Source organism: Silurus meridionalis, chromosome 6, assembly GCF_014805685.1.
Source record: "Silurus meridionalis isolate SWU-2019-XX chromosome 6, ASM1480568v1, whole genome shotgun sequence".
Lineage (NCBI taxonomy): Eukaryota > Metazoa > Chordata > Actinopteri > Siluriformes > Siluridae > Silurus > Silurus meridionalis.
Window position 1 is genome coordinate 22,044,376 of NC_060889.1, and position 27,497 is coordinate 22,071,872.

At 35.1% G+C, this 27,497-nt stretch overlaps 1 protein-coding gene across 1 annotated transcript; it reads right to left on the reverse strand.

The window, feature by feature from the left end:
• Nucleotides 1-4,916: 4,916 nt before the first annotated feature.
• Nucleotides 4,917-25,691, reverse strand: LOC124387026 (butyrophilin subfamily 1 member A1-like). Its single transcript, XM_046851120.1, has 9 exons — nt 25,556-25,691; nt 25,430-25,486; nt 15,723-16,073; nt 14,914-15,192; nt 14,558-14,659; nt 10,010-10,036; nt 7,928-7,954; nt 6,280-6,309; nt 4,917-6,097 (listed from the first exon to the last, which is right to left on the reverse strand). The coding sequence occupies exons 2-9, from the start codon at nt 25,482-25,484 to the stop codon at nt 5,559-5,561; spliced, it is 1,410 nt and encodes a 469-aa protein (XP_046707076.1). The 5' UTR covers nt 25,485-25,486; nt 25,556-25,691; the 3' UTR covers nt 4,917-5,558.
• Between the last annotated feature and the right edge of the window lie 1,806 nt (nt 25,692-27,497).

Genomic DNA, 27,497 nt, shown 5'->3' on the forward strand with positions numbered 1-27,497 from the left:
AATTAAAACATTATACTAAGTTCAACAAAATTGAAAACATAATAAAACTATTTTATTTTCATAATTTTCACAATAAGGCATTTACATTTTTATTTCCCTGTCAGTCAACACCAGTTGAGATTTATTCATGAAGACTGTATAAATAGATTTAAAAGTGAATCTAATGTATAACTCCTGACCTTTACTGACTGACAGAAATAAATCTTTTAACCCTACATTATAAACTTTATTTGTCAGCGAAGATGGCAAATTTACATTTTAATTTACAGCTCAACAAATTCTTTTCAAGAATGGTGTTGATTCAAGTTAATTTGCATCTTATACCATATTTTTCTTAATAATAAAAATGATAAATAAGTTAAAGGGCACCATTGATAAGGTGACTGCCAGTTTTGAACAGAACACTCAAGCACATGCTCTTCAACAATCTCTGTACAATTCTGTATAAATACCATGTCTTGGGCTGCAGGAAACTCTTGCAAGTCTGTCAGCCAGGGGTTCTTTTCAGCTTGTTGTACTGATATGTAAATAGCAACAAACATTAATGAGGAAACCAAGACTAAATCAATTTATAATTATTGCTTACAAATTTTATGACCATATATATCTATATATAACCGACTGAAATATCAACAATGAACTATATATATATATATATATATATATATATATATATATTTATATATTTATATATAAGTTATTTCATCAAATAAAAGCAACCATTATAAAAGTTGATATTTTAATTATTTTGAATTCAGAGTGGTTTTATATATATATATATATATATATATATATATATATATATATATATATATATATATATATATATATAAAACCACTCTGAATTCAAAATAATTAAAATATCAACTTTATAATGGTTGCTTTATTTGATGAAATAACTTAAGAATATATGATTATAGTTAATTAATGTGAGAGTAAACACCCTCCTATTAGGAATGCCTACAATGAAGATAGTTTAAAGTGACTTGTTTACATGTTAATGTTGCATCAGGAACAGATTTAAAATGGTAAACTTAAAATAATTACTTGTATTTAAGGGAAAAGGTCACCCTGAACAACATGTATATTAATCTGTCTTATGCTAACTTAAATATATACAGTGTATATATATATATATATATATATATATATATATATATATATATATATATATATATATATATATATATATATATATATATTTTATTATTAGGAACAATATCAAAAACACCAGCTTGCCACACATTTTTGCATGTGTTTGTCTTGTGTAAAGACAATTAGAATATTTGAAGTTTGTTTGTATCATGGGTTTAGGTGTCTGTGTAACTGTTTTGAAAGCAGACATGTTATGTGTTGTACTGTAGTTTCTGTGAAATCTATTAAGAAATAATAAAAAAATAATTGTAAAGAAACTGTTTAGACCACAGGCCAAATTTCTTTGGCAGTGTTGGTCTGACATAATTGAATATAAAACTGCATTGTACATTGCTCAGTGTGCATTTAAGTATTGTTTGGCATTTATCCATGTATTAATAAAACATTTCTTACATCAACTTGTGCAAGCTTACCCACTAATGTGTGTGTTTAATTTATTTATTCCATCCATTAATTCATTTATTCATCTTCAGTAAACACTTTATCTTGGTGAAGATTATGAATCAAGAGACATTGAATTACTCAACTCCTTGTTCTGGCTAATATTCATATTTGCAACATGCCTCCATAAAGTCGGAAACCTTTAATAAACGACCAGTGCATTCCTTATACAGAATATACATTAACAGATCAACACTGGAAATATCTCTTAGTTAATTGCTAGCTAGCTCAACATATCAGTGCATCCTCAATCCTCAACTTTACTTTGTGATTTTGCTCTGGTGAGAAATGTCTGCTGAAATGTCAGATTCTTCTTTAACTCTTCTACTTTCTGTATATAGTGGTTAAAAATGTACCTTGCTTTCGGTCGATGCAGAAACAAGGCTGTTAAGATCAAGGACCCTAATCATCCCAGTAACTACTTGTTCAGTGCGCTGCCATCAGGGAAACGCTTCCACTCTCTGATGGGCAAATCTGAGATGCTTAGGAGGAACAAATTTAATCTTTATCAAACTTTTTAATGTGAGCATGTGTAACAGAGTGAAGAGGTGTGGTGCATGATGAGATTTAGCGTGTGGAGTAGGGACCGTGCACTATAGAGTTAAGAAAGCATTGTGGAGGGTAAGTTGAAAATGTTTCGCTGTCTGAGAATAACCATTTATGAGTGTCCAAAACACACAAAGAATTGCTTCATTGTTACTGTATCTTTCTCCCTTATAATCTTACTCGTGCTCATTCTGCTTTTGCATTTAGAAATAGAAGGACAGAGAGAGAGAAAGATAGAAAGAGAAAATTCCATTTTCATGTTCCCTACAGAGTTAAAATGAGAAGGCACTGTGGTATAATTATTTTCAACTTATGTTATTTTTCAGGTGTGACAAAATATCTCACAAGACATATATGCTGCTTATAAAGTCACCATCTCCAATATACAACTCCTTCCTGCATCCCTGAAAGCAGGACCTGGTCATCCATTCCATTCCATGATGCACGTGCCTCCTCAGAGTGCACCTTGGCTTTCAATGCTAAAGACTTCCATGTTCATATAGTCATGTGTGTTTGTTTTAGCCTTGTGTGTCTTGTGTATGTGTTTGGTATGCTGACACCCCTGTCTTGTTATTGTTCATGGTCACACGTCTCTTGGTAACAGCTTTGCGGTGCCAACAGAAAATACAGTATGTAATCACTGTGTAACCACTGAAAAACTAAAATGAATAAATAAAAGTATAAGTAACTAATAAATAAAGTATAAATAATTAAAGTCTTAATTGCTTTGATGATATTGACATCAGCTTGCAGAAAAGTGCAATATAAATACAATAAAAAGCCCTGTCTTTGTAAGTGACTCAGTGTGAAAATGTGTGTAAAATAAGATTAAAAAGAGAAAATTTCCTGTTTTTTCGTTTTCTTTCTGGACTCCTTTCTTTGATGCTTTTTCTGACAACATTTCTGAATGGGTTTTTTCCTTTTTCCTTCCAAAACTTTTCAGAGCTTTGTGAACGTGATTTTTTAGTTACTGATTTTTTCTTTCAGTTGTTAAAAATAATGAGAGTGTTGTAAGAATATAAAGGACTTCAGGTAAATGAGGCATTTCATTTATTCATATAACACACTTTATCATGGTGAGGGTCATGCAGAATCCAGAGACATTAAATTAATTACTTTCTTTAAGACCATTTTCATGCTTAAAAAAGTCTATATGGTCAGAAAACATTTGATAAAACCCATATTGTGAAGGGTCTTTTGGCAAGACCCACCTTTGCTTACATGCACTAGTAAAAATTTTGATTGAGTTACAAAGTGATGCAGTGTGATTTATGCGGTAAAGAAAATGTTCTTAATGCTCAATAAGAATTAATTCGATTTGGCTGAAAGAGCTTTTATGTTGCCCTTTCCAAGTTGCAAGTGTCACTGAGTTTCTGAGAAAAATCAGTTAAACAGCATACAAAGTAAATAATATAGTAACTGGACTAATATTTGACCTTATTGTATCGACTGGGGGAGAAGAGGGACAAACTTATAATACCGATAAATTGAGTACATAGTTGGAAGCACAGTTTGCCCGCATTCTCCACCATTATATGTAGCGAATTTAGCTCACAAAGAAAGGGAAATATTTATAAGTAATTATAACGGGTTATAGTTACTCCTAAATATTAAATTAAGTTGAAATTGACGGTAATGGAATTAACGTTACACTTATTTGGTCTGTTCGTCCGCCGAACAGACATTATAATCTTTATTAATTCTATAAAAGAGGTATCTCTCCGGCCAAGAAAGACGCAACCCCTCTTTACTTTATACTGTACAATTAATAGAGCATGTAATTCAGATCGAATGTTGCAGGAACCTTTACTCAGAGACAATCACTTATGACAAATGCAGCGTTTAATGAACGAAACAAACACAACATAAAACTAACTACACAAACAAAGAAACAAAAAGAAACTAAGAAAATAAAAATGAAAATAAAAAAATAAACAAAAAAAGTTAAAAATAGGAAAAGGAGGAAGAGAATGGAAAAGAAGAAAGGAGAGAAAGAAAGGAAAAGAATGGCAAGCTTAAGCTTCAAAATTAATCACATCCTAACTGAGAAATTGTCACGGAAATTTAAATTCGCCTTAATATTAAGGGGTTTAAACTTAACACGCATCTAAATTAGTTGGTAAACCGGTTACTTGCATTGGCTTGTTGCACAAGAGTCCGGATGCGGTAGACAAAAGAATCTTGGAGGAGTCGGTTAGGATGGAGTCAGATGTTCTTCCAGCTTCTCCTGAAGATCAGAGCAGTTGTTGTTCTTGAAGATAAATTTGAGATCTTGTCCCGAAGAGTCGCTGCTGGGCTGTTCTAAGCGTCAGACTCTCCGGGCCTTCAGGCCCCGGGGTTCCGAGCCTTTCCAGTCAAACCGAGTCAGCGAGCTTGCTTTTCTTGACTGAACATTGATTAGTTGGGTTCAAGATGTTTTAAAGGTCCTGAAACCAACCTATCCTTAGGGGAATGGCCAATGCTATGGCCTGAAATTTTTGAGGGAAAAACTCCCTTTGTTTATTAGTTTGTGAGCATGGTTTCCGGGCTATATTCGCTTTGGAGAACTTAAAGTTTTATCCAAAGTGTATCAAGACAGTATGGTACATTTCATGATCGAATAAAATGAGCCACTGTTAAGAAACAGATAATTTTGCGGTCATTTGGATACTAAACATAAAGAGAAATTACAGCATTAGAACAGGGGTAAATTAACACACAGAGATCAGTAATTATAGTATAACTGATGTTAATACAATGTTGAATTCTGATGTATACAATGCACCCTTGTTAGGAAAGAAAGAATAAAGCGAAGATAATGTTAAATCAACTTTGAAATCAAAAGGAAGAGACAACATTAAAACAGGGTTACAAGAATAAGACTTTTAGAGTACCACTATGAATGGGGAGGACATACATACAGGGTATAGGTTAATGTCGTTGAATGTGGAACCTCTTATTTATTTGTTTGATTAGTAAAAGAGTGCCCCATTGTGTTGTGCATTGTGTGTGTGTGTGTGTGTGTGTGTGTGTGTGTGTGTGTGTCACAAACAGTCATATTGGAGCGAGTTTCGAGTTTGGATTGTTTTATGGTTGTTCCCTGTGAGGCCAACAAGAGTTCAGTGGTTGGTCCTGTTTAGTGTCTTCGGAGGTGGAGTGTGACACTGTGGGATACACCACATAAACGTTTCACCTTTTGATTGAGATGTAGATGTCATTGGTTAAAAGGAATGCCTGGGACATAAAATCTAAATGACCTGTGCCAGATGCTACATTATATAAATTCTAGAAATCTTGTAATGGCTTTAATCTGCTAAAATAGGACACAAAGCATATTACAAGAGTATGTGTTACTTTTATAACTGCTTAAATATGTACTAGTAAGAGATCATTAGCTGATACATAATTAAACATTTTAAAGAATGTAAAGTGGATTTTTATTTAGTAACATCAGTGATGATCATTGGCTCTTTATTCTGATCTCCTTCATTGAACCTAGGACTGAAGTATGGATAGAGTTTCTCAGTAAAAGTCGGTTCAGTAAAAGAATAGATAAGAGAGCTGGAGTCAGCATTATAAAAACAGACCAGACCCTCCTCATAATCCACAAACACCCCCACCTTCTCCAACTTCCCTCTCAGTGTGAGGCGGACAGGGGGATCAGCATTAGCCCTATATCCAATTACATTCCTTAGTGTTATGGTCCAGAATCCACTTTCTGGATTCCGATCACGCCAATTTTTTCTATCAATGTTCTCATTTGCAACTCCCAATGTCCATTCAGTTTTATTTCCTACTTCCACCTCATAATAAAATCTCCCTGAGCTGAAACTCTGCTTGCCCAGAACAGAGGGATAATCAAATCTGAGGGTTGAATCAGGAAGATTCTGTTGTGTGTCTCCAAGTATCACTTGTTTTCCATCGTCAGACAGGATGAGTTTAGCATGAGCTGTATCAGGATCCAAAATCACAACCTCTGAGAAAAAGAAATTTTTTAGATTTTAAAATTACTAATTCAGGGATGCAGTGTATGCATATAAATTTGATTGTGGTGTATGTGTATACTTAATTGTATAAAATGTGTGTGCTGCCTCTTTTAAATACAATAGAGACTCTGGCTGAACTACTTTAAAGATAAAAAGGTCAAATTGTACTTACCTGCAAACTTCTTTCTCCTCTTAATGAACTCTTAAAAAAATAACAATAAAACAAAAATTATAAGTTAATAATCAATTTTACCAACAACAAGTTAATGGGTTTGTGAGTGTGGGATGGATGTGTATGTGTAATTAGTGTAATTTTTGTATTTGTAATTTTTTTTTTACTCAGTATGACCCTGGCCACTGTAATGTTACCCTGTTTCTGAGTGTTACCGATCTTCTTATAGCCTAGGCCTGTTTGTGGAGAGCAATTGTTTCTAATTCACGGATCATCAATGTTCTTTGCCATGAGGCCATGTTGAATATCCAGTGGTCAGAGGTGGGAAGTGATGAGGTACAAATACTTCATTACTGTACTTAAGTAGATTTTTTTGGTATCAGTACTTTACTCCACTATTTATTTTTCAGACAACTTTTTACTTTTACTCATTACATTTTTATAGAAATATCTGTACTTTTTACTTTTAAACCAGCTCATTACTTTAGTTTTAATCCATTGATTTGGTGAAATATATATTTTTTATTTTCAATGCGCGCCAATTTCAGCCGAACAACCGATTTCCTGTCATTGTGCGTCTTTTTCAATCTATAAAGTCCTGACTCTCACTCACCACAGATGTAGACGAATTTACAAAACTAAGAATCAGCAGGCAGAAGGCAGTAAGAAGTTTGGGGTTAACGTGGTTGAGACAGAGGGAGTCAGTGATGTAAACATGACTAAGAACAGAGACATTCCTGATCATCATCATCTTTTCTCTGCTTGTGTTCTATATGTGGATGTTCAGCCTGGATACATTCATTCGGCAACAACATTTTTAATTCATTTTGTATTTATATATATATATATATATATATATATATATATATATATATATATATATATAGATATAGATATAGATAGATAGATAGATATTTTATATCTATCTATTTAATTAATTTACTTGAGGAACATGTCAGAGCCAAGACTTCTTTACTTTCACTTAAGTAAAAAGGTATAATCAGTAGTTCAACTTTTACCCGAGTATTCTAAAACATGAGGATCTGTACTTTTACTTAAGTATAAAGCATGTGTGTACTTTTGCCACCTCTGCCAGTGGTCAGGATGAGAGAATTGGACTCAAAGCATCAAATCTTAACTGCTCTAATACAAGATACACAAATTTGTATGGTCCTGTCAAGCAGACAAAAACATGAACTTGATGATTAGGACATGTGACTTTGCATGGTTACACAACATACAGCTGTTATCATCTAGGGTGGACTCACTTTTGACAGCTATTTAGACAATAATGGTATGTTGAGTTATTTCCAGTGGACAGTGAATCTGTACTGCTATAGAAGCACATTGACTACTCTAAAACATATCTAAGTTTTATTTATATTGTATTGTCCCTTGAGATCTACTAAAGTAGTTACTGAAATGTGAGGGGTGAATTTACTGTGTGTACATGTTGTACTCTGTATGAATGTGTATGTTTGTATGTGACAAATAAAATGTTATTTTATTTTAGTGCTAGCAGTAAGAAGGAAACAGTCTCTGTCCTGATCTGCTGGTTACATGCTATGTTAAATGTATGTCTCAGTCATAAGTACTTAGAAGAAGAGTTTAATTGCGTAATAAAATAAACAAGATCAAGTAAAATTACCATCTTTCTCCCTCTGCCTCTGCTGATCTGAAAACAGAAAATATAAAAGGTTGAAATTATATACGAAATAACAAGTAACACTGTTGGTGAAATCTGAAACTCTAAAGGGTTGCTACTCTGTCTGGCACCATGCATCAACATCAAATGTCACTAATAAATGATTCTGTGGACAAACCAAAATTTGATTTAAATCTGGCTCATTTCTACATGTGATATTTTCCAGGTTTCCCAAATTTAGGAAAAAACAAACATTACTGAGTTAATTCTAAAACTTGAATCCCTTATGACCTTTGACTGTTCTACTAATTTGTCTTTATATTATTGTTTTATGAATGTCATATCCACTGAGTTTTGCTTTCTGGATCTCTCTGCCTCCATACTGTGTATTTTGTATGGACATCGAAGCCAGGTGTAAGCCTAGCCAGCAGGAGCCATATCTGCTCCTCATGATGCAGAATACACTGACTGGGACATATTTTGGGAGACTGCAACTAATGGCAGAATTACAGACTTTTAGGAGTACACATCAGTGACCAGCTACATCAGCAAGTGCATTGATGTCACTGCACTCAAGAAAATAATCTTACACCCCAACCAGTAACTGTGGATAACTGGAAAGATGTGTGCCCTCCTGAAGACTCTGCTTTTAGGGCAGGCAACATAAAGGCCCTAAGAACAGTGAGGGCCTAACTGTCCTGGGCCATCAGAGAGGCAAAGTGTGCAGATACCCATAGTATACACAAACACTTCAAGGACAGTCTCTCTGTTGCTGGCTCTCTTCCGGGGGGTTGGTGTCTCTCTCCTCTTTATTGGCGTCGCTGGACTGAAACAGCGCACACTGATTAGTCTCGTCAGCTGCAGATATTTCCGTCCAGCTCTGCCCTCGACTCGTGCACCACTGGTATACAAAGTTAACATGTGCACAGTGCTCAGAAGATTTGCTGCCGAACTGGCCGATGTTCTCACCAACATCGCTCTGAGCAGCGATGTTGTTCCAACATGCGTCAGGGTCACTACCTTTGTCACCGTGCTGATGAATTCACCTGTGTCTTGCTTTAACGACCACCGATCCGTTGCACTCACTCGTTTCCTCATAAAGTTCTTCAAGAGGCTCGTCATGGAGCACATCAAGAACCTGCTGCCCCATTACTGGACCCACTGCAGTTTGCATACAGTCCAAAGAAAGCCCAGCAGCATCTCTACATTCTGAGAAAGCTGAGGAAGGCACAGCTCCCACAACACATACTCACAACGTTTTACAAAGGGACCAGACAGAGTATCCAAAGCAGCTGCATCACTGCCTTGTTTGGGATTTGGATTGTTTTGGAATTGCACAATAGTCATTTAATTCTCTCCTTATGTTATATATTTGCACACTACACAAAGTGGAACTTGATGATACAGGTTATTTATGAGTCATTCACAAATAATTGTAAGTATTTTAACTGATGTATTTGCATCTCTTCTTTCTTACAGAAGCCTCCTTCTAATTTGCATTGTGATAATATCCAGATAAATGATTTTAGCTTCCTATAATTTGGTAACATTTATTAAATTGAACATTAGAACCAAGCTTTACAAACAAAAAGTTGAAAACACAAATTAATAGTGTCTGCTTAAAAGGCAATACTATTTCATATATCAGTTTTTCAGATATTTGAAAAATAAAAAATATGTCAAGGTGTAAATATCACTTTCCAATGCCAATCTCTGCTCCTTTGAAAATAGAATATATTAAATGTTAATATTAAACATAGGAAATTGATGTGGTTCATCTGTGGTGTGATTTAGGTTTATATTTAAGAAGGTTTTAATGGAAAGGCATTTTCTTGGCAGTGCCTGAGTGGTGTGGTGCAGCTTCCATTTCCTTGATATTGATACCACTGTTCTCTATATGTTTTTCTATCTGGCTTAAATAAAGTCTAAATAGATTCACTATCAAAAAATGAGTTATAATTTTTACCCATATCTGCACATGTTAAAGTCAAAGATGTCAATATGGTGTAAAAATGTCCCAATTAGATTTGTGATTATATTTGATTACAGTGAGGTATTATGATTTTAAAAGCACTTCATTCTTACCTGCAATTTGTTTCACCCTTTGAATATCTGATGATGAAAGAGATAAATTAGTTTTAAATAGATACAAAGATGTATTGAGTGATAAATAGATTAAGCATTTTAATAAAGTAACAATTAAATAAAATTGCATTTATTACGTTTAATTTTCTCCTTATGTTATATCTTTGCTAAATATATATAACACGCTGCACAAAGCAGACCAAAACTTAATTACTGTACTTATGTAGATTTTTCTGGTATCAGTATTTTTCTTCAATATTTATTTTTCTTTTTACTTTCACTCATTACATTTTTACACAAATATCTGTACTTTCTATTTCTTACACCTCTTTCAAAACAGGCCCATTTCTTTAGTTTTAATCTTTTTGGTGAAATGTCTCTATTAACCTAGTCATTAGGGTTGCACAAGCCAGTGCACTCTTAGTGCCAGGCCCAAGCCTGTATAAATAAGGAGGGTTACATCAGGAAGGGCATCCAGCGTAAAACATGTGCCAAATCAAATATGCGGATCACGAAACAGAATTTGATACCGGATCGGTCGAGGCCCGGGTTAACAACGACCGCCACAGGTATCGTTAGCCGACAGGGTACTGGTGGAAAATGGGCTACTGTTGGCCGAAGGGGGAGAAGGAGAGGAGGAAGACGTCTACAGAGGCAGCAGGGAAAGAAGAAGTGGAGGAGAGTGGAGGTTTGGGTTGGTACTTTAATGGTACTATGACTGGTAAACAGAGAGAGGTAGCTGATATGATGGAGAGGAGAAAGGTAGATATGTTGTGTGTTCAGGAGACCAAGTGGAAAGGGAGTAAGGCCCTGAGCATTGGAGGTGGATTTAAACTGTACTATCATGGTATTCTGTAGATAGATAGATAGATAGATAGATAGATAGATAGATAGATAGATAGATAGATAGATAGATAGATAGATAGATAGATAGATAGATAGATAGATAGATAGATAGATAGATAGATAGATAGATAGATAGACTTGCAAAAGTGCAGATAAATATCTAGCATATTAGGAAAAATTGCTTCCAATCCGCAAAATCTGGAGAGACACTGGGCATCACGTTGTGCACGGAGAGGAATGTGGAAGGACAGATATTCGTATATTTTGCTAAAAGGATGGAAATGGCAGTGATGAACACTTATTTTAAGAAGAAGGAGAAGCATAGGGTGACCTATAAGAGTGGAGGAAGGAGCACACAGGTGGACTATGTTATATGTAGGAGTTGCAACCTAAAGGAGATTGGAGACTGTAAGGTGTTGGCTGGGGACAGTATAGATAGACAGCATTGGATGGGGGTCTGTAGGAAGGTTTTGGAGGTGAAGAAGAAGAGGAGAAGAGTGAGGACTGAAAGAAGAATAAGATGGTGGAAACTAAATGAGATTCAGGGAAGAAGTCAGACAGGGGCTCAGTGGTGGTGGTGAAGAGATGCTGGATAATTGGAATTGTGGTATTGTATGATACCTGTCTCACAGACATAATAAATACATAAATAGAAAGCTTTAAGTGTCTACTTTTAAATAAACTAACTTATATTGAAATATGCGAACAAATATACTCTTATTATTGTAGCGTCTGGCACATGTCATTTAGACTTCATGTCTCAGGAGTTTTCTTTTAACCCTTTACATTTCAATCAAAGGATGAGCACCACGGCTTACACTTTTATTGAGAGCTTGTATACCACAGTGTCATATCCCCCCGGAAGACTGATAACACAAGCCAGTGTCTATACCTTACACACACTCACTCACACACACACACACACACACACACACACACACACACACACACACACACACACACACATACACCACCCCGAAAGCCAGATAACCCCCTGGCCTCTCTGGTTAAATTCACAGGGACCTTCAATCCATAAAACAATTTGGAACTCGGAACTGGGCCCCAGTATGTCTGTTTGTGATACACACACACACACACACACACACACACACACACACACACACACACACACACACACACACATATACAGGCACACAACAACACAATAACAAGGGTGCATTGTATACACCAGAATATAATGTTGTATTAACATAAGTTATACCTTAAATACTGGTCCTGGTACATTGTACATCTGTTTTAATGCTGTCTTTTCTCTTAAGGCTTGATGTCAAAGTCGACATAGAATTATCTTCTCTTTATTTTCCTAACAAGGGTGCATTTTATATACCTGAATAAAACATTGTATTAACAAAGTTATACCTTAAATACCGATATGTTAATAGTATGTTAAATGTTAACTGGTATGTAATAAACCTCTGTTCAATGCTGTCCTTGCTTTCCATGTCTAATATCAAAACGATCACCAAAATGATCTGTTCCTTATTTTGCAAACAATGGGGCATTTTATTTGATAATAAAATGCACCATACTGTATTAATACACTTTGGATAAAACTTTAAGTTCTCCAAAGCAAGTATAACCCGAAACCATGCCCACAAACACATGAACAAAGGGAGTTTTAGATGCGTATTTAAGTTTGAGCCCCTTAATTTAAGGTGAATATGAATCCTTTATGAGTCTTGTTTTAGGCTGTATTTTAATGTTGAAGATTAGGCTTGCCATTCCTTTCCTTTCTTTCTCTCCTTTCTTCTTTTCCCCTCTCTTCCTTTTTTTTCTATTTTTAACTTTTGTTTATTTTTTTCATTTTTTGTTGATTGATCGCAATTAAATATTTAAATTGATTGACAGTCCTAATATTAATATGATATGAGATCCAGTTACCAGCGTGACACTACAACAGGTAGTAGTAATGGCTTTTTACTTATGTACATGTCAGAACCCAAACATATTTACATAAATAGTAAACATAACTATTGACAATTTACTTTTAAAACATGAGTATCTGTACTTCTACTTCAGTGAAGGATGTGTGTACTTTTGCCATCTCAAGTGGAACTATATGTTACAGGTAAGTTATGAGTCATTCACAACACAAGTAATTTGAAGTATTCCGAATGTTGTATTTGTATCTCTTCTTTTATTACAAAACCCTCCTTCTACTTTGCTCCCTGATAATATCCAGATAAATGATTTAGTTGCTTATAACTTGGTAGCATTTATTAGATTTTATATTAGCAGCAATCATTACAAACAAAGACATGAAAATGCACAACATAAATGCTTTAAAGGTGAAACTAGTTCACATATCAGTTTTTAAGATATTTGAAAATAGATGTTAAATGTTCATGTTATTAAACATATGACAGTACTGATGTAAACGTATTGATTGTGACAAATCAAATATAGTATAATTTAGGTACATGTTTGGGGAAGTTTAAATTGACAGGTATTTTCTTGGCAGTGCCTGAGTGGTGTGGTGCAGTTTTTATTTCCGGAATATTGATCTCACTGTACTCACTGAAATACCCAAACATTTGTATATTATTTTGTACCATTTCACAATCACAATTCATCACAGAGATGTAATTCATATGTTGTGTAATTTAGATGCATATTCAGGGAAGTTTTAATATGATTATAGGATAAGGTTTTAGGCTATAGATTTTAAATTATTAACCAATTAACACCTGTGTTTGGGGAATAAAACCTATATACCATAATGTTTACTAATGTTTTAACACATAAATACACAATTTCAATAAGTTGGTGCCTGATTTCAGATGCCCTAAATTTCCATGTAATCAATAATAATAATAAAAAAATCTAACATTGTAAAAGTATAATATTAAAAATGAATAACTACACATGGTCCATTAGACCAGTGGTCCCCAACCCCCGAGCCGCAGACCGGCACCAGTCTGTGGGTCAATTGGTACCGGGCCACACAGAAAAAATACATACTGTAACTTACATTATTTCTGTTTTATTAATTATCTGATTCTGAACAATGTTTTATTTTGGAAAACTACCAGATTCTCTCCACCACATCTGTCTATGACTCACTCTTGATGCGCGTCAAGATGCCTCGGTCACATGTCTTACCTACATCCACTACCTTCTTAAAGAAGCTGCTCCGGCCAGTAACACATAATACATTACCACTAAATTGAAACTCGCAAGCTAGCAAAATGTACAAAAAACAACACAGAGGATTTCATGTTTATTATTATATTTAATAAATACCAGCTTATATGGTGGTCATATCACTATATTTTGTTGTTATCCACCACACCTTAAAGGCCGGTCCATGAAAATATTGTCTGATATTAATCCGGCCTGTGACGCAAAAAAGGTTGGGGACCACTGCATTAGACACTTAGTAGTACATAATTCTTCATTCTCCATTATTGTATATGAACTTCAGAAGTTAAATCATGGTCACTTTAGTCCAGAGTGAATTGAGTACAAAAGGCTGCTTGAATTCTGCAGAGTGTTTGACATTGTTGACTCTTATCTTTAAATTCTTTTTGATACTGTTTACAGAGAGCTGTGCCAAGATGGGTCCTACAGACCACTGATAGAGTGATCTCTAGGACATTAATAGTAGCTGAAACTGTAGTATAAAATGAAATATAATTTAAGCTAGAGATATAATAAAGAAATATTTTTGAAAATAATTACCTTTGTTGCAAAGTACAACTGAGATTAATATCAATCCAGCAGCAATAAGACATGATGAAACTAAAATGCCCACAATCCACTTCCCAGAAGAAAAGAATGGACCTAAAATAAAACCACATATACATATTTATAATTTTACAAGTTTTCAGATACAAAAAAAAACCTTGTGAAAGAACTAATCAATACAATCAAACATTTTTATAGAGAGCACTGTTGCAAAAAAACCAGTACGTACGATAAAAATTGTAGTAATAGGTCTGTAATGATTACAGTAGAATAAAGTGATAGATTACAGTGTTATAGTCTAAACTTATAAACTATAGACTAAAATTCAAATTATAATTAAATATACTTACTATTAATAATAATCTCTGTCTCCATCATGTGATGTTTTTGAAGAAGTCTGCAGTAGAATCTGTTGGAGTCGCTATAATCGTAAACAGTGATGTGACGTTTCACACTGAAGCCCTCAGTCTCTCTGTGTATCTGTGTGTCTTCAGCAGGCAGAGTGACTCCTTTTCTGTCCAGCCACAGAACCTCAGGTTCAGGTTTCCAGCCTCTGGATTCACACACTAAATTTATCCCTCCTGAGTTATCATAACTCTCCAATGTAATCACTGGCTGGCTTCCCTGAACTGCAGTCATTAAACAAAATATATTGTTTTAATTCAGATGAAAGTATATAAAGATAATTAATCCAGAATGACTGAGACTGATTTTTTGAATAAACAAGTTGTGCCTCTATGTCTGTCAGATGTTATGTGCCAGAAATATCTCAGGATATATTATATTCTAAACATGGCTTCTCAGTTAAAACATTTTTTTAAACAAATGAATAAATAAAATTATTAAATTACATATAACTGAATAATTCCATAATATTGTCTTGATTTGAATAATAATAATAATAAAAAAATGTAAAAACTGATTATTTAAAATATGAATGACAATTTGATAATTAATTTTTTTTATACAGCATGAAAATATAATGCAAAGTTTTTATTAGCATGTTAATTATTATATAAAAAAAATTTCACCATTGAAACCGAATTATTTGAATTGATACACTGTGTGGTGTAAAAGAAAAAATGGGACTACTGCTGCTGAACCTTTATACAATCTCATTTTCATTGAGTAAATTCTTAAAAATGAAAATAGCTCTTACCCTCAACAATGACATGAACAGTGATCTCATTGGACATGGATTTATTCTCAACTAAACACTTGTACTCTCCTTCATCAGAGACTCTGAGAGCTGAGAGTTTGAGTGAAGTGTTGCCCTTCTGTAGCTCCTCTTTAAAAACTGAAGTTCTTCCTCTGTATGTCTGAGCCTGATTTTCATTAACGTCGTCATGATCCTTATAGAGATGCACCAAAGAGTTTTCTTTGTCTAGTTTATACCACTCCACTGTCATGTCCACAGCACTGGTTTTGGCTTTGATAAAACAAGGCAGAACCAAGTCTTCACCAGCTACAGCAATAAGAGGAGCTTCGGAACCAACCACCTGTAATAGCTCTGTGTTTTCAGAAAATATATAAATGCTGAATATTAATATTTTTCTATATACAATAAGTCAGAATGCATTTTGACCTGTACAGCTTATTTTCAGATGTGGTCTCACTTTCTTTAGCTCTCTTAATTTGTTTGCTAACTGAACTAATGATAAACAAAATTAGCAAATGAATAAGGCTGTCCAAACATACACAAACAAACAAACAAACAAACACACACCTACTTGAGCTCATAGAAAGGATGGCTTAGACTTCAATGTATTTTTATTTGTTTAGCACTTTTAACAATGGACATTTTCTCAAAGCAAATTTACAGAGAAAAAGGTTATACATTTGTATAGAAGAATTTATGAGTTTGGTGCCTATAATTTTGTTCCTTATAAATTTAAGTTTATCCCTCATCTGGGTGGCAACAAATGGCATTCATTACAGTCCCATCACTGCTGAGGTGTGCTGCTTAAATGCAGAACTGTTTATGCAACCTATGGGTCTGAGCCTTTGAAGCAGACTGTTGATATTAATTACAGTCTAAATCCATCCTCAAAGTTCTTAGTAACTCTAGGATCTTTAAAACCATCCTAAGTTACACAGAGTGGTCTACAATTGAAGAGAACTACAACCTGAGGTAGGGCATCAAGATTAATCAGGCAAATTCAAAGAGAAGAAAGATACAGGAACTTTGGTCACTTGTAACTCAGCATTTTTAACTCAACAGAGAGAGCGTGAACAGGGTGCAGCTAGGGACTCCGGCAAAATTAGCTATGGCAGTATAACTAAAAGGAAGAGTCAAAGGTTCACTTTTGTACGTTGCTCTGGATAAGGGCATCTGCTAAATGCAGCAAATGTAAATGTAATGACATGTAGGATCTCTGGGATAAGAAATGGCCCACCACACCACCATCAACAAACTTAAGTGAGCGCTTGAGAGTGGGACACTAATTGGAAGGCTGTTCCATAACTGTGGGACTTCTCCACGAGAAATTTCCACCCCTTGCTGTAGTTTCCATTATTTGAGGTACCAATACACACAGTAGCATGCACCTTTTGATAGAAGTAGGCGTGGGGGATCATAATGGAACAAAAGTTCAGATAATGTGGCGTGAGACCATTTAGTGCTCTACACGTCAGTAGTATTTTGTAATCAATGAGAGATTTAATTGGGAATAATGTAGACTGATTACGATAGGGGTGATGTGAACATATGTTTTGGTTGTGGTGAGGACTCTTGCTGCTGCATTTTGGACTAACCAAAGCTTATGTATGCACATTCTTTTGTGCACATATGCTTTTAATTCTCTTAAAAGTAATTCCTTCTTATCTGAATTTAGCCAAAGGAAGTAAACAAGCATTCATTGTCTAATGTTCATTACACACTCTTCAACATTGTTAGGCTGATCTCTCTCATCTGGGTTTGCTGAAAAGTAAAACTGTGTATTGTAATGAATTGAAGCTAATGCCATGTTTATTGATAAATTTCACCCAGAGGCAGCATATATAAAGAAAAAATCAGTACCCTAAGACAGATCCTTGCAAAACACCAAACTTTACCTGAGTGACTGTATAGAACTCACCATTTACAATAACAAACTAATAATGATCAGTCAAATAAGATCTAAGCAAGAAGAGAGCTGTTCTCTTTATTCTAACAACATTTTCTAGTCTAGCAATGAGGATATTCTGCTGTGCAACAACTGTTTCTAGGATCTTGGAAATAAAGTGGAGGTTTGATATTTCCCTATAGTTGGAAAGCTGACAGGGGTCAGTGTCAGGGTTTTTTTAATTAGGGTTATGATAACTGCTAATTTGAAAGACTAAGACCCATAATCAATGCTATTTAAAGAATGTATTATTTTTATAACAGTTTTAAGTAATTCTGAAATTAAGCAGACTCCAATTCTCTCAGATGGGAGTAACACTTTATAACTGATGATCTCTTATAATTATATTGATATCTACAGTGTTGTTTATAAAAATTGTTTGAATGTAAATTAATAGTCTGAATTTGTTGCCTGATATTTTCAAAAATATCATTGAAAAAGTTTATGAAATCATCACTGCCACATCACAGTGCTTGTTGTGTGGTGTTTTTATTCCTAGTTTATTTTTTCACAGTACTGAAAAAAAAAGGATTAAGCCTGCTATCTTCTATTTGAGCAGAGGAAAATGCTGTTCTATCAACACTACTAGCTATTTATTTAGTTTTACACCATTCATGTTCTAATTTCCAAGTTATAATATGGTGCAATTCTTTTTCTCTCTAATCATTTTAATTTTAAGGGGAGCTTCATTGTTTGGAGTGTTTCAAAACACTGATTCTAGACATTCAGTAGGCCAGTCAAGCTCTGTGGGGTCAGATGGTGATCCAATCTGTCAATAACAATGACATAACAGTACATTTAACATAGTAACATGGTGAAGTACATATGCTATGACTGAGGTAGAGATAAAATAGATGAGATAATGATCTAAAATACTTCCAGACTGTGTAATTACGAATATATGTTTCATATTTAATCAAAATGTTAGTATTAAATCAAGAGCAATGTCCACCACTATGAGTAAGTCCTATGACATTGTGATTTATTGAATAGCAATAAATAGTAACATGTTTCTAAAGAAGCTGGGTTTGAAATGAAATCCTCAAATTCTACAAGAAAATCAGAACAGGGCCCTGGGGGTCTATTAATAATAATTAATGGAATTGACTGACTAGACTTGTTTTTTGGAAGCTACATAAGAAAGTTGAAACTTTGAATGTTTTACTGTGTTACATTTATGTTTAATTTTTTGTGCGACACTTGATTGTTAATATAAATAACTGTATCACTGACTCAGACAGAGGAATGAAGGTCTGGACGAAACAAGCAGTAAGATTACACCTGTAGCGGATGAGACTAAACATTGTGCTTTGGTTATTCCGGTGAAACCAATAAAAAAAGCACTGAGTGAAGGCATTCCGATCCATCGGCATTGTCATTAGTTACAACCCAGGAAAATAATAATTTGTTTTGATAATGTTTTTCTCATTACTTTAAAATGCTAACTTTAGTAAGGTAAATATATAATTGCATAATATATTACTTACATAGACATTTAGTAACTTAATTAAGTCTACACTGGACTTAATCAATCACTTCTCAATCGGCTCCAAATGGTACAAAACGCGGCATGTCTTCTCTCTAACACTTCCAAACGCTCACACATCACCCCTGTCCTCCGCTCGCTTCACTGGCTTCCAGTGCGGTTTAGGGTGGAGTATAAGGTCCTGCTGTTTGTGTTCAAGGCCATCAATGGGCTGGCCCCGGCCTACCTCGCCAAATTAATAATGGTCTACCAACAAGCCAGAACTCTTTGCTTCTCGGGACATACCTCTCTGGTCACTCCCAAGTATAAATATAAAAGGTTTGGAGGCCGATCATTTGCCGTCCAGGGACCAAAGCTGTGGAACGCACTTTCAGCACACATACGAAGCATCACTGTGCTGAGTGTTTTTAAATCACAGTTGAAAACTCATTTATTCATACAAGCTTTTAACACGTAGCCCCTGTTTCAACTGCTATTTTATGTACATTGTGTTCTTATATTTTATTATATATTTTATATTTGTTGTAAGGCGCTCTATAAATAAAATTTGATTAATTGATTGAGTAAATCAACAAGGAATTTTTTATAATTTGTTCAGTATTTTATGCATTCGTTTCGGCGCCACCAGGTCAGAATGCAGAAAAGTTGGATTTTGTTCATCACTGTTCAAAGTCTCTTCGTGTTTTCAGAGGGTGGGGACCCACAAATATGGGTAATCCCAAATGCTAAATTGCTAATTGCTAAACCCTAAATGCCAACATTAACTGGTTGCACTTCTGGTACTTGAAAGTTATTTTTATCCAATGGGCAAAGAGCCTTGTCTTACGCTGCAATGGCCAGGGTCATATAGAGGTTTTCCAAGACAGGTTCCACTCAGAACAGGCCTTGCAAGGGTTGATCAAAGAATTGGAGTCCTTGTGCCGTGCGTCAGATGCAGAAGTTGGCTTTAAAATACAAATGCTTGATCCTGCCAGCATTGCTTTATAGGTTGAAGAAGTGAAATGTCCGCTTGTCAGTGCTCAGACCAAATGCCGCACACTGCAACAAATTGGTTTGCATGACTGTCGTCCCAGAAGGAAGCCTCTTGTGAAGCTGGCTAACAAGAAAGCCAGCAAACAGTTTACTGAAAACAACCTGTCCAAAAGCATGAATTACTGGAACCATAATACAAGAACAACTACAAGAAGTGCACCCACTGGCCTTGTCTTTTCTATATACATTACTGCAGGCCACATTGATGGAGAAGGCAAGGAGACACATGGCATGGCAGTGCAGGACCCAGTATGATTCCCTGCTACTTCCCATGAAGTGCAGAACCACCAGAAACTTGGTTGTGACACTGACAAAGAAAGACATGTACTGTTGGTGCATGGCTCAAAACCAGACTAGTTATTTGGTCAAATATAAAGTTGTATTATAAACAGATGTAGAACTCTAGTATATCCTTTGCAAGGAATGTGTATGCTGAAAGTCTTTAAGTAGTTTAGTTATGTTCAAGGCCAGTTTTAGACAATTATATTACGGTTGGGCTGGTACAAATAATAGGTGGGCAATAAGTGGTAGTGGCCCCAACAGCTAATCTAGTTCTCCCCAATACTAATATTTACGAAAATTACAAAAAAATCTAATAAAAAAAACCCTTTTACAGTATTTCAAACTCCACAAATCTTGTTTTTTCTGAATTGTTTATTGATTAGTTGTCAAATAAAATTAAATCCTAAATCAAACTGATGATCAAACATCAGTACAAATTCAGAAAAGGTTATTATATAAAACGGTTTTTTTTTCATTGTATAGAACTTTTTCCCTTTTTTTCTTAACGATTTTTTTCTTTTTTTTTCAATTCACTACTTAATCAAAGACAGTATCAGAACATGTGAATAACATTACCAGGATAGCCTTTATTTTTACCTTAAAAATAATAAATATAATGTCATTACAGGATGCAAAAATCTAGATCATGTTTTAGTTAGATTTAGATTAGACTACTGTAATGCTTTACTATTTCTGTTCTAGGAAGTGCATTAATAAGCTTCAGTTAATCCTTACCAGATCTAGAAAATACAGTATGACCACATCACCCGTTTTTGATGGCCCCCCATCAAATCGTATTGATTTTACCATTATGATCCCCATGCATACTTAGATCAAAAGGTGCAGGCTTTTTATTTGTACCTCAAATAATGAAGACTACAGCAGTGGGTAGATCTTTCTCTTACAAGCCCCACAGTTATGGAACAACCTTCCAAATAGTGTTCGATACTCAGGCACAGTCATAAAATACTGTGTTCAAGTATAAGCTGAAAACATATTTATTTAGTCAAGCTTTTTGTCAGTAGTTTTCTTAGGTAAAGAAGCAGATTTGGAGGGATCATGGATATAGAGTAATTCTGTGAACTACGTTATCTGTATGCTGTAATTCTCCCACTCTTACACATTTACTTATGTTTGTTGGTGGTGGTGTGGTTGCCCGTCTCTTATACCAGAGATCCCCCATGTCTTTGGTACCTTCTGGCTCTCCTCTCTCTATAGTTATGCAGCCATAGCTAGTCTTGACAGAGTATTATTCACAATGTACAATATCTTTAACGTTTATAAACAATTAGGGTACTTAATAATCCTTATTTTCTACCACTCACCCCTCTTTTCTCTTTCTCTCTCTCTCTGTTGAGTTAAAAATGCTCTTGAGGTACCAGTGACAAGTGTTCTTGTCCTTGTCTTTCTTTGAATCTGCCTGATTTATCCTGATACACTACCTCTGGATGTAGTTCTCTATCTAAATAATAGATTAAATATCCATTAAGTGGACTGTAATTAATATCCACACACTACTACAATGGCTCAGGACCACAGGATGTGTTTAATTGCCTATCACTGCACACCTTAACAACGATTAACTGTAATGAATAGACATTTGGTGCCACCTAGATGAGGATGGGTCTCCTTTTGAGTTTGGTTGCTCTCAAGTTTCTTCCTCGTACCATCTTGGGGAGTTTTTACTTAAAACAGTCACCACTGGCTTGCACATTATTGACAAACTTACAATTATAAGGAAAAAATGTATACATAAGTTTATTACCACTTTATCTCTGTACAACTGCTTTGAGACAATTTCCATTGTTAAAAGTGCTATATAAATAAAAATGTATTGAATTGTTACCAGCCATGGTTGTGTGTGGTATAAGAAAGGTTCAAATAATCAAATGAACGGCTGAAAGCATGCTTCGGGTAATAAACTTTGTGTAATTAACTAATATTGGCTGGGATGGCGCATCATTATTTAAATGTCCATTAATTGCTAACGGACTGAAGATGGGTCTGCTTTGAGGCATGTCAAACTGAAAGTAATTTGAGGTGAGTGATGAAAAACTATTCTGTGCTGCTGGGGCAGGGCTTCGGGTAGGGTTTTGGGTTTTGGGGAGGACGGCTGCTGTCTGATGATTGTTCACTGGCTGTAGGCTGCCACCCAATCAGAAGTTAGAAAACATGATGTATTTTTTTTGTGTTATTTTCCCCTTTTGTCTAAAATAATTAAATCAAAATTGTGCTAAGGCACAAGGCTGCCTGAGATCCTCTAGCACTGTTCGACTGGTACCACCCTCTCTCAGGGTAAGAGGTAAGTATACTGCAAGGCTCTTCTCTGTTCTGGCACCGAGGTGGTGGAATGAACTTCCCCTAGATGTCCAAACAGTGAAGTCCCTGGTGTAGGAGTAGGTCTTCAAGCATTGGGTGAAAACTCTTCCTAAAACATTTGAACTAACATTTTCCAAGCTTGCTTTTAAAAAAAAAACAAACAAACAAAAAAAACCCTCTCAACAGAGTTGTAGGCTAATCTTAACCTAACATACCACTATAGATTTATTCACTTATAGAGGTTTAAAGCACTTTTTTTTTTACGTTGCTCTGGGCAAGGGCACCTGCTAAATGCTGCAAATGTTAATGTAAATATTACGGTCATGAAGTTGGATTAGTTTAAAAACCTGGGGTCAAAGTAATGGAGAGTGTGTTAGAGAAGTGAAGAAAAGAGTGCAGGCAGAGTAGAGTGGGTGGAGAAGAGTGAAAGGAGTGATTTGTGATAGAAGGGTATCTGCAAGAGTGAATGGGCTATGGAGTGACGAGGATGGACAGGATTAGAAATGAGTTTATAAGAGGGACTGTACATGTAGGACATTTTTGAGAAAATATGAGAGAGGCGCAATTGAGATGGTTTGGTCATATCGGTAGAAGAATGCTGAGGATGGAGCTGCCATGCAGGAGGAAAAGAGGAAGGCCACAGAGAAGGCTTATTGATGTGTTGAGGGAGGAGAGGCAGGTGGTTGGTTTGAAAGAGGCAGATGTAGAGGACAGGGAGGTATGGAGATGTATGATCTGCTGTGGCGACCCCTAATGAGAGCAGCTGAAAAAATAAGAAGAAGACAACGATGAGACACACACATGAACAAGAAAGCTTAAACAAACTGAGAAAGTCAATTTTAAGTAGGTGTGCTAACTTGCAGTGACAAGAAACAATTTTGAGTAATAAATGGTGTGGCTAGATCATATAACATGCATGAGCTGAGGGGTGATATAGTCTGTGTGTGCACTCTGCTCTAGTTTCCATGTCTACATTCATACTGAGCTAAGAAAAATAAATAATTATCTGAGATGTCTGGCTACATCTCTTTGTACAGGAAACAGAAGAACAATAGGAGGAAAAATATGATTAGTAGTTCCTGAACTTCAGACATGGTGAATGCCAACAATACAACCTTTCAGAAATATTTCTGAAGACAAAATATGTTCCAAAGTAGCATTAAAATGTGAATAATATTACAAAATATAAACAAAATAGTTGATCTCTGACTGATTTTCCTTGTTAGTAACCACATAGCAAAGATGATAAGTGAGTATTTCTATGCAGAAATTTATTTAGGTCATCATACCAAAGATTTTGGTGTAAACAACCACAGAAAGTAACAAATTACATTTATTAGTATTATTGTAACTGAGCAATTTCTTTGTCTTCTAGAACTTTTGAAAATCTGTAATTTTACTTACATTTCATCATTACTATCGGTGAACATTCAGGGAAAGGACATTGTGAGAGTGGACCCTTACAAATACCTGGGTGTTCCCCTAAACAACAAACTGGGCTGGACAGACAACACTGAGGCAATTTATAAGAAAGGGCAGAGCAGACTCTTTCTGCTGAGGAGACAAAGGTCTTTTGGAGTGCAGGAAGAGCTACTGAAGACCTTTTTTTACTCTGTGGTGGCCTCAGCCATATTCTATGGTGTGGTCTGCTGGGGCAGCAGCATCTCTACTGCAGACAGGAAGAGACTGGACAAGCTGATCAGGAAGGCCAGCTCAGTCCTAGGGGACACTGTACAGGAGGTGGGAGAAAGGAAGATGGTAGCAAAGCTATCATCATTGCTGGAGAACGTCTCTCACCCCTGTATGAAACCGTTTCATCGTTGAGCAGCTCCTTCAGTGACAGACTGTTACATTCTAAGTGTCTGAAGGACACTTTTATATTACAGAAGGTCTTTTCTCCCTTCTGCTATTAGACTTTACAATCAAAGCTGCTCCCAGTAACCCAGTCACCATAATACACAGTGTTATTACTGTTTACTGTGTAATAATACTACCTGTGTGCAATATTACCTGCAATACGTGCAATATTACCTGCAATACGAGCAAAACCACCTGTGTGCAATACTACCTGCAATACGTACTTTCTTCCTTATTTGTATTTATACATTGTGTTGTGTATATACTGTATACTATATGTCTATTCTTCTATATTGTCTATTCTTTTACATATTTGCATTTATTTTTTATTGTTTTCTTTGCTGCTCTAACAAAGAAATTTCACCACTGTGGGACGAATAAAGGTATATCTTATCTAATCTTATCTTATCTTATCTTATCTTAAATATGGTTTGTTTGAAGTATTCGACTTAACTACATTGTAAATCATATCTGTTTTTCTGAGTATTTTCATTGAAGAACCAGTAATTTATTCGAGTTACTCTTTCCACCTCTGGAAACAAACAACATTCCAGGCCAAAACATTCATGGCTGCACTACAGTCATTCGAGGCCTGAAAGAAAAGCCTCAGTCACGCCCTAAAAAGGGACCATTCTCACTGTGTTCCCTGTCTTTTCCGCTCACCATAGCAACACATGACGTTACTCAGCTCTGAGAAAAGAGATTTATACTCACAAACACGTGTGTGCGCGCGTGTGTGTGTGTGTGTGTGTGTGAGAGAGAGAGCGAGAGAGATATACATCATACCTGCTTTAGATTCCATAACGTTGAAGAGAATCGGCAGAGTCACACACAAAAGCATCTCTGAAAAACAGTATTATTACACCACAATTCAACACCTTATTTGTGTAAACTAGCCGACAAACTACTCACCCGCTTAAAGGTGTATATTTGCCCAGTAAAAAGACGCTAAAGAAATCCGTTTGCTTTGTTCGTCGTGCTTTCGTTTTAAAGCCCTGTTACTGCAAATGTGAAACTAAACACTCCTTTCTCGAGTCTCTCGTCACTGTTGCAGTGCATCGTCACTGGTCTGTAGCTGTAGGAAGGGGATGGGCTGCTCTGTACTCAGTCTGATTCACATTTCTTTACAATGCCTTTTAGTCGAGGATAAACAAATATAATTAGCATCCTGAGCTCTAAATAAAGAAAAACATTAATAAATAGAGGACAATGTTCTGTCTATAGAATAAATTAATTGTCATTTAAACCATAATACAGGGGTACCTTGCCCTATGAGTAGCTAGTAGCTAAATTTGCTCGCACATCAAATACATTTTCTCTATTGTAAATACTTAAAATGGCATTAATTCATTCCAACCCTCAAAATGCCACCCCATTTTTTATGTTTCATGTTATTAAATTAGAAAAATAAATTTCTAAATAACAAATCTTGCATACAAACATAATAGAAAGAGTATGTAAAGATATAATAAGGTTTTACGCAGTGTATTTAACTTGGAGATGAGACGACTTGAGCTAACGAAGACGCCGACGGAGGTGGAGGGTAGAGGAGATAGGCGGAGGATGGAAGACAAATTTTTTTTGCAATCACTACTGTACGCTACATATCACTAAACTTAAAATTTTGTACTTTTTCTTCTTTGCTTATCTTAATTTTCGTCACAGTCTTCGATTTCTGGCATCGCTTCGCCATCTAGCAGCGGCGTCTCGAGCTCGTACCTCAATTTTTTGCTTGCAAAACAAAGCAAAAGATCGACCGAGTGACGACTCGTACCTCAGAAAACTCGTACATTAATTCACTCGCAGGTCAGGGTACCACTGTACTAAGTTCAACAAAATGTAAAACTTTATAATAAAACTATTTTATAGTCATATTCACATTCACAGGGTTAAATTTTTTTTTCAACAGCGGTCAACAGCAGTTTGGATTTATTCATAACGACTGTATGAAAGGATTTAGAAGTGTATCTAATATATGACTCCTGACCTCTATTGACTGAATTAAGAATGAAAAAACCAAGACTAAATCAATTTATAATTATTTTTTATTTTTACATTTTATTATGTTTATATGTATATTATGTATGTATATTATGTATATTATTTTTATAATTTTTTTTTTAAAAGATACATATAATTCATCGTATTAACCACTCTGAATGTAATTCATTTAAAATAATTTAAATATCAAATTTTTTATAATGGTTGTTTTTATTTGATAAAAGAACTTAAAAATATATAATGTTGGTTAATCAATGCAAGAGTAAACATTCTCCCATTAGGAATGCTTAGAATGAAGATGGTTTAAAGTGACTTGATTAGTTGCTAAAGTTGCTTGTTAAAGGAACAGATTTAAAATGCTGAACCTAAAACAATTACTTGTATTTAAGGGAAAGTTCACCCTGAACAAACATGTATATTAATATGGCTTATGCTAACTTAAATAAAAAAATCATTTCCATTCATTTAAAAATACCAGCTAACCACACTTTTTTGCACACATCTGGAGAAAAGGCTCACATAGTTGTCATTTGTGTAAAGGCAATTAGAATGTTGCTTAATATTTGAAGTTTATTTGTATCATGGGTTTAGGTGTCTGTGTAACTGTTTTGAAAGCAGACATGTTATGTGTTGTACTGTAGTTTTGTGAAATCTATTAAGAAATAATAAAACATAATTGTAAAGAAACTGTTTAGGCCACAGGCCACTTTTAATTTCTTTGGCAGTATTGATTTTAATTTGCAGTAAATGTTTGACATAATTGAATATAAAACTGCATTGTACATTGCTCAGTGTGCATTTATTGCTCAGTGTGCATTTATCCATATATTTCTAAAACATTTCTTACATCAAC

Coding starts and splice junctions, on each gene's coding strand:
- LOC124387026 (XM_046851120.1), bottom strand. CDS start 25,484: ATGCTTTTGTGTGTGACTCTGCCGATTCTCTTCAACGTTATGGAATCT. Junction 16,074..25,429: donor CGTTATGGAATCTAAAGCAG/GTATGATGTATA, acceptor CTGAAAACACAG/AGCTATTACAGGTGGTTGGT. Junction 15,193..15,722: donor TGTTCATGTCATTGTTGAGG/GTAAGAGCTATT, acceptor TAATGACTGCAG/TTCAGGGAAGCCAGCCAGTG.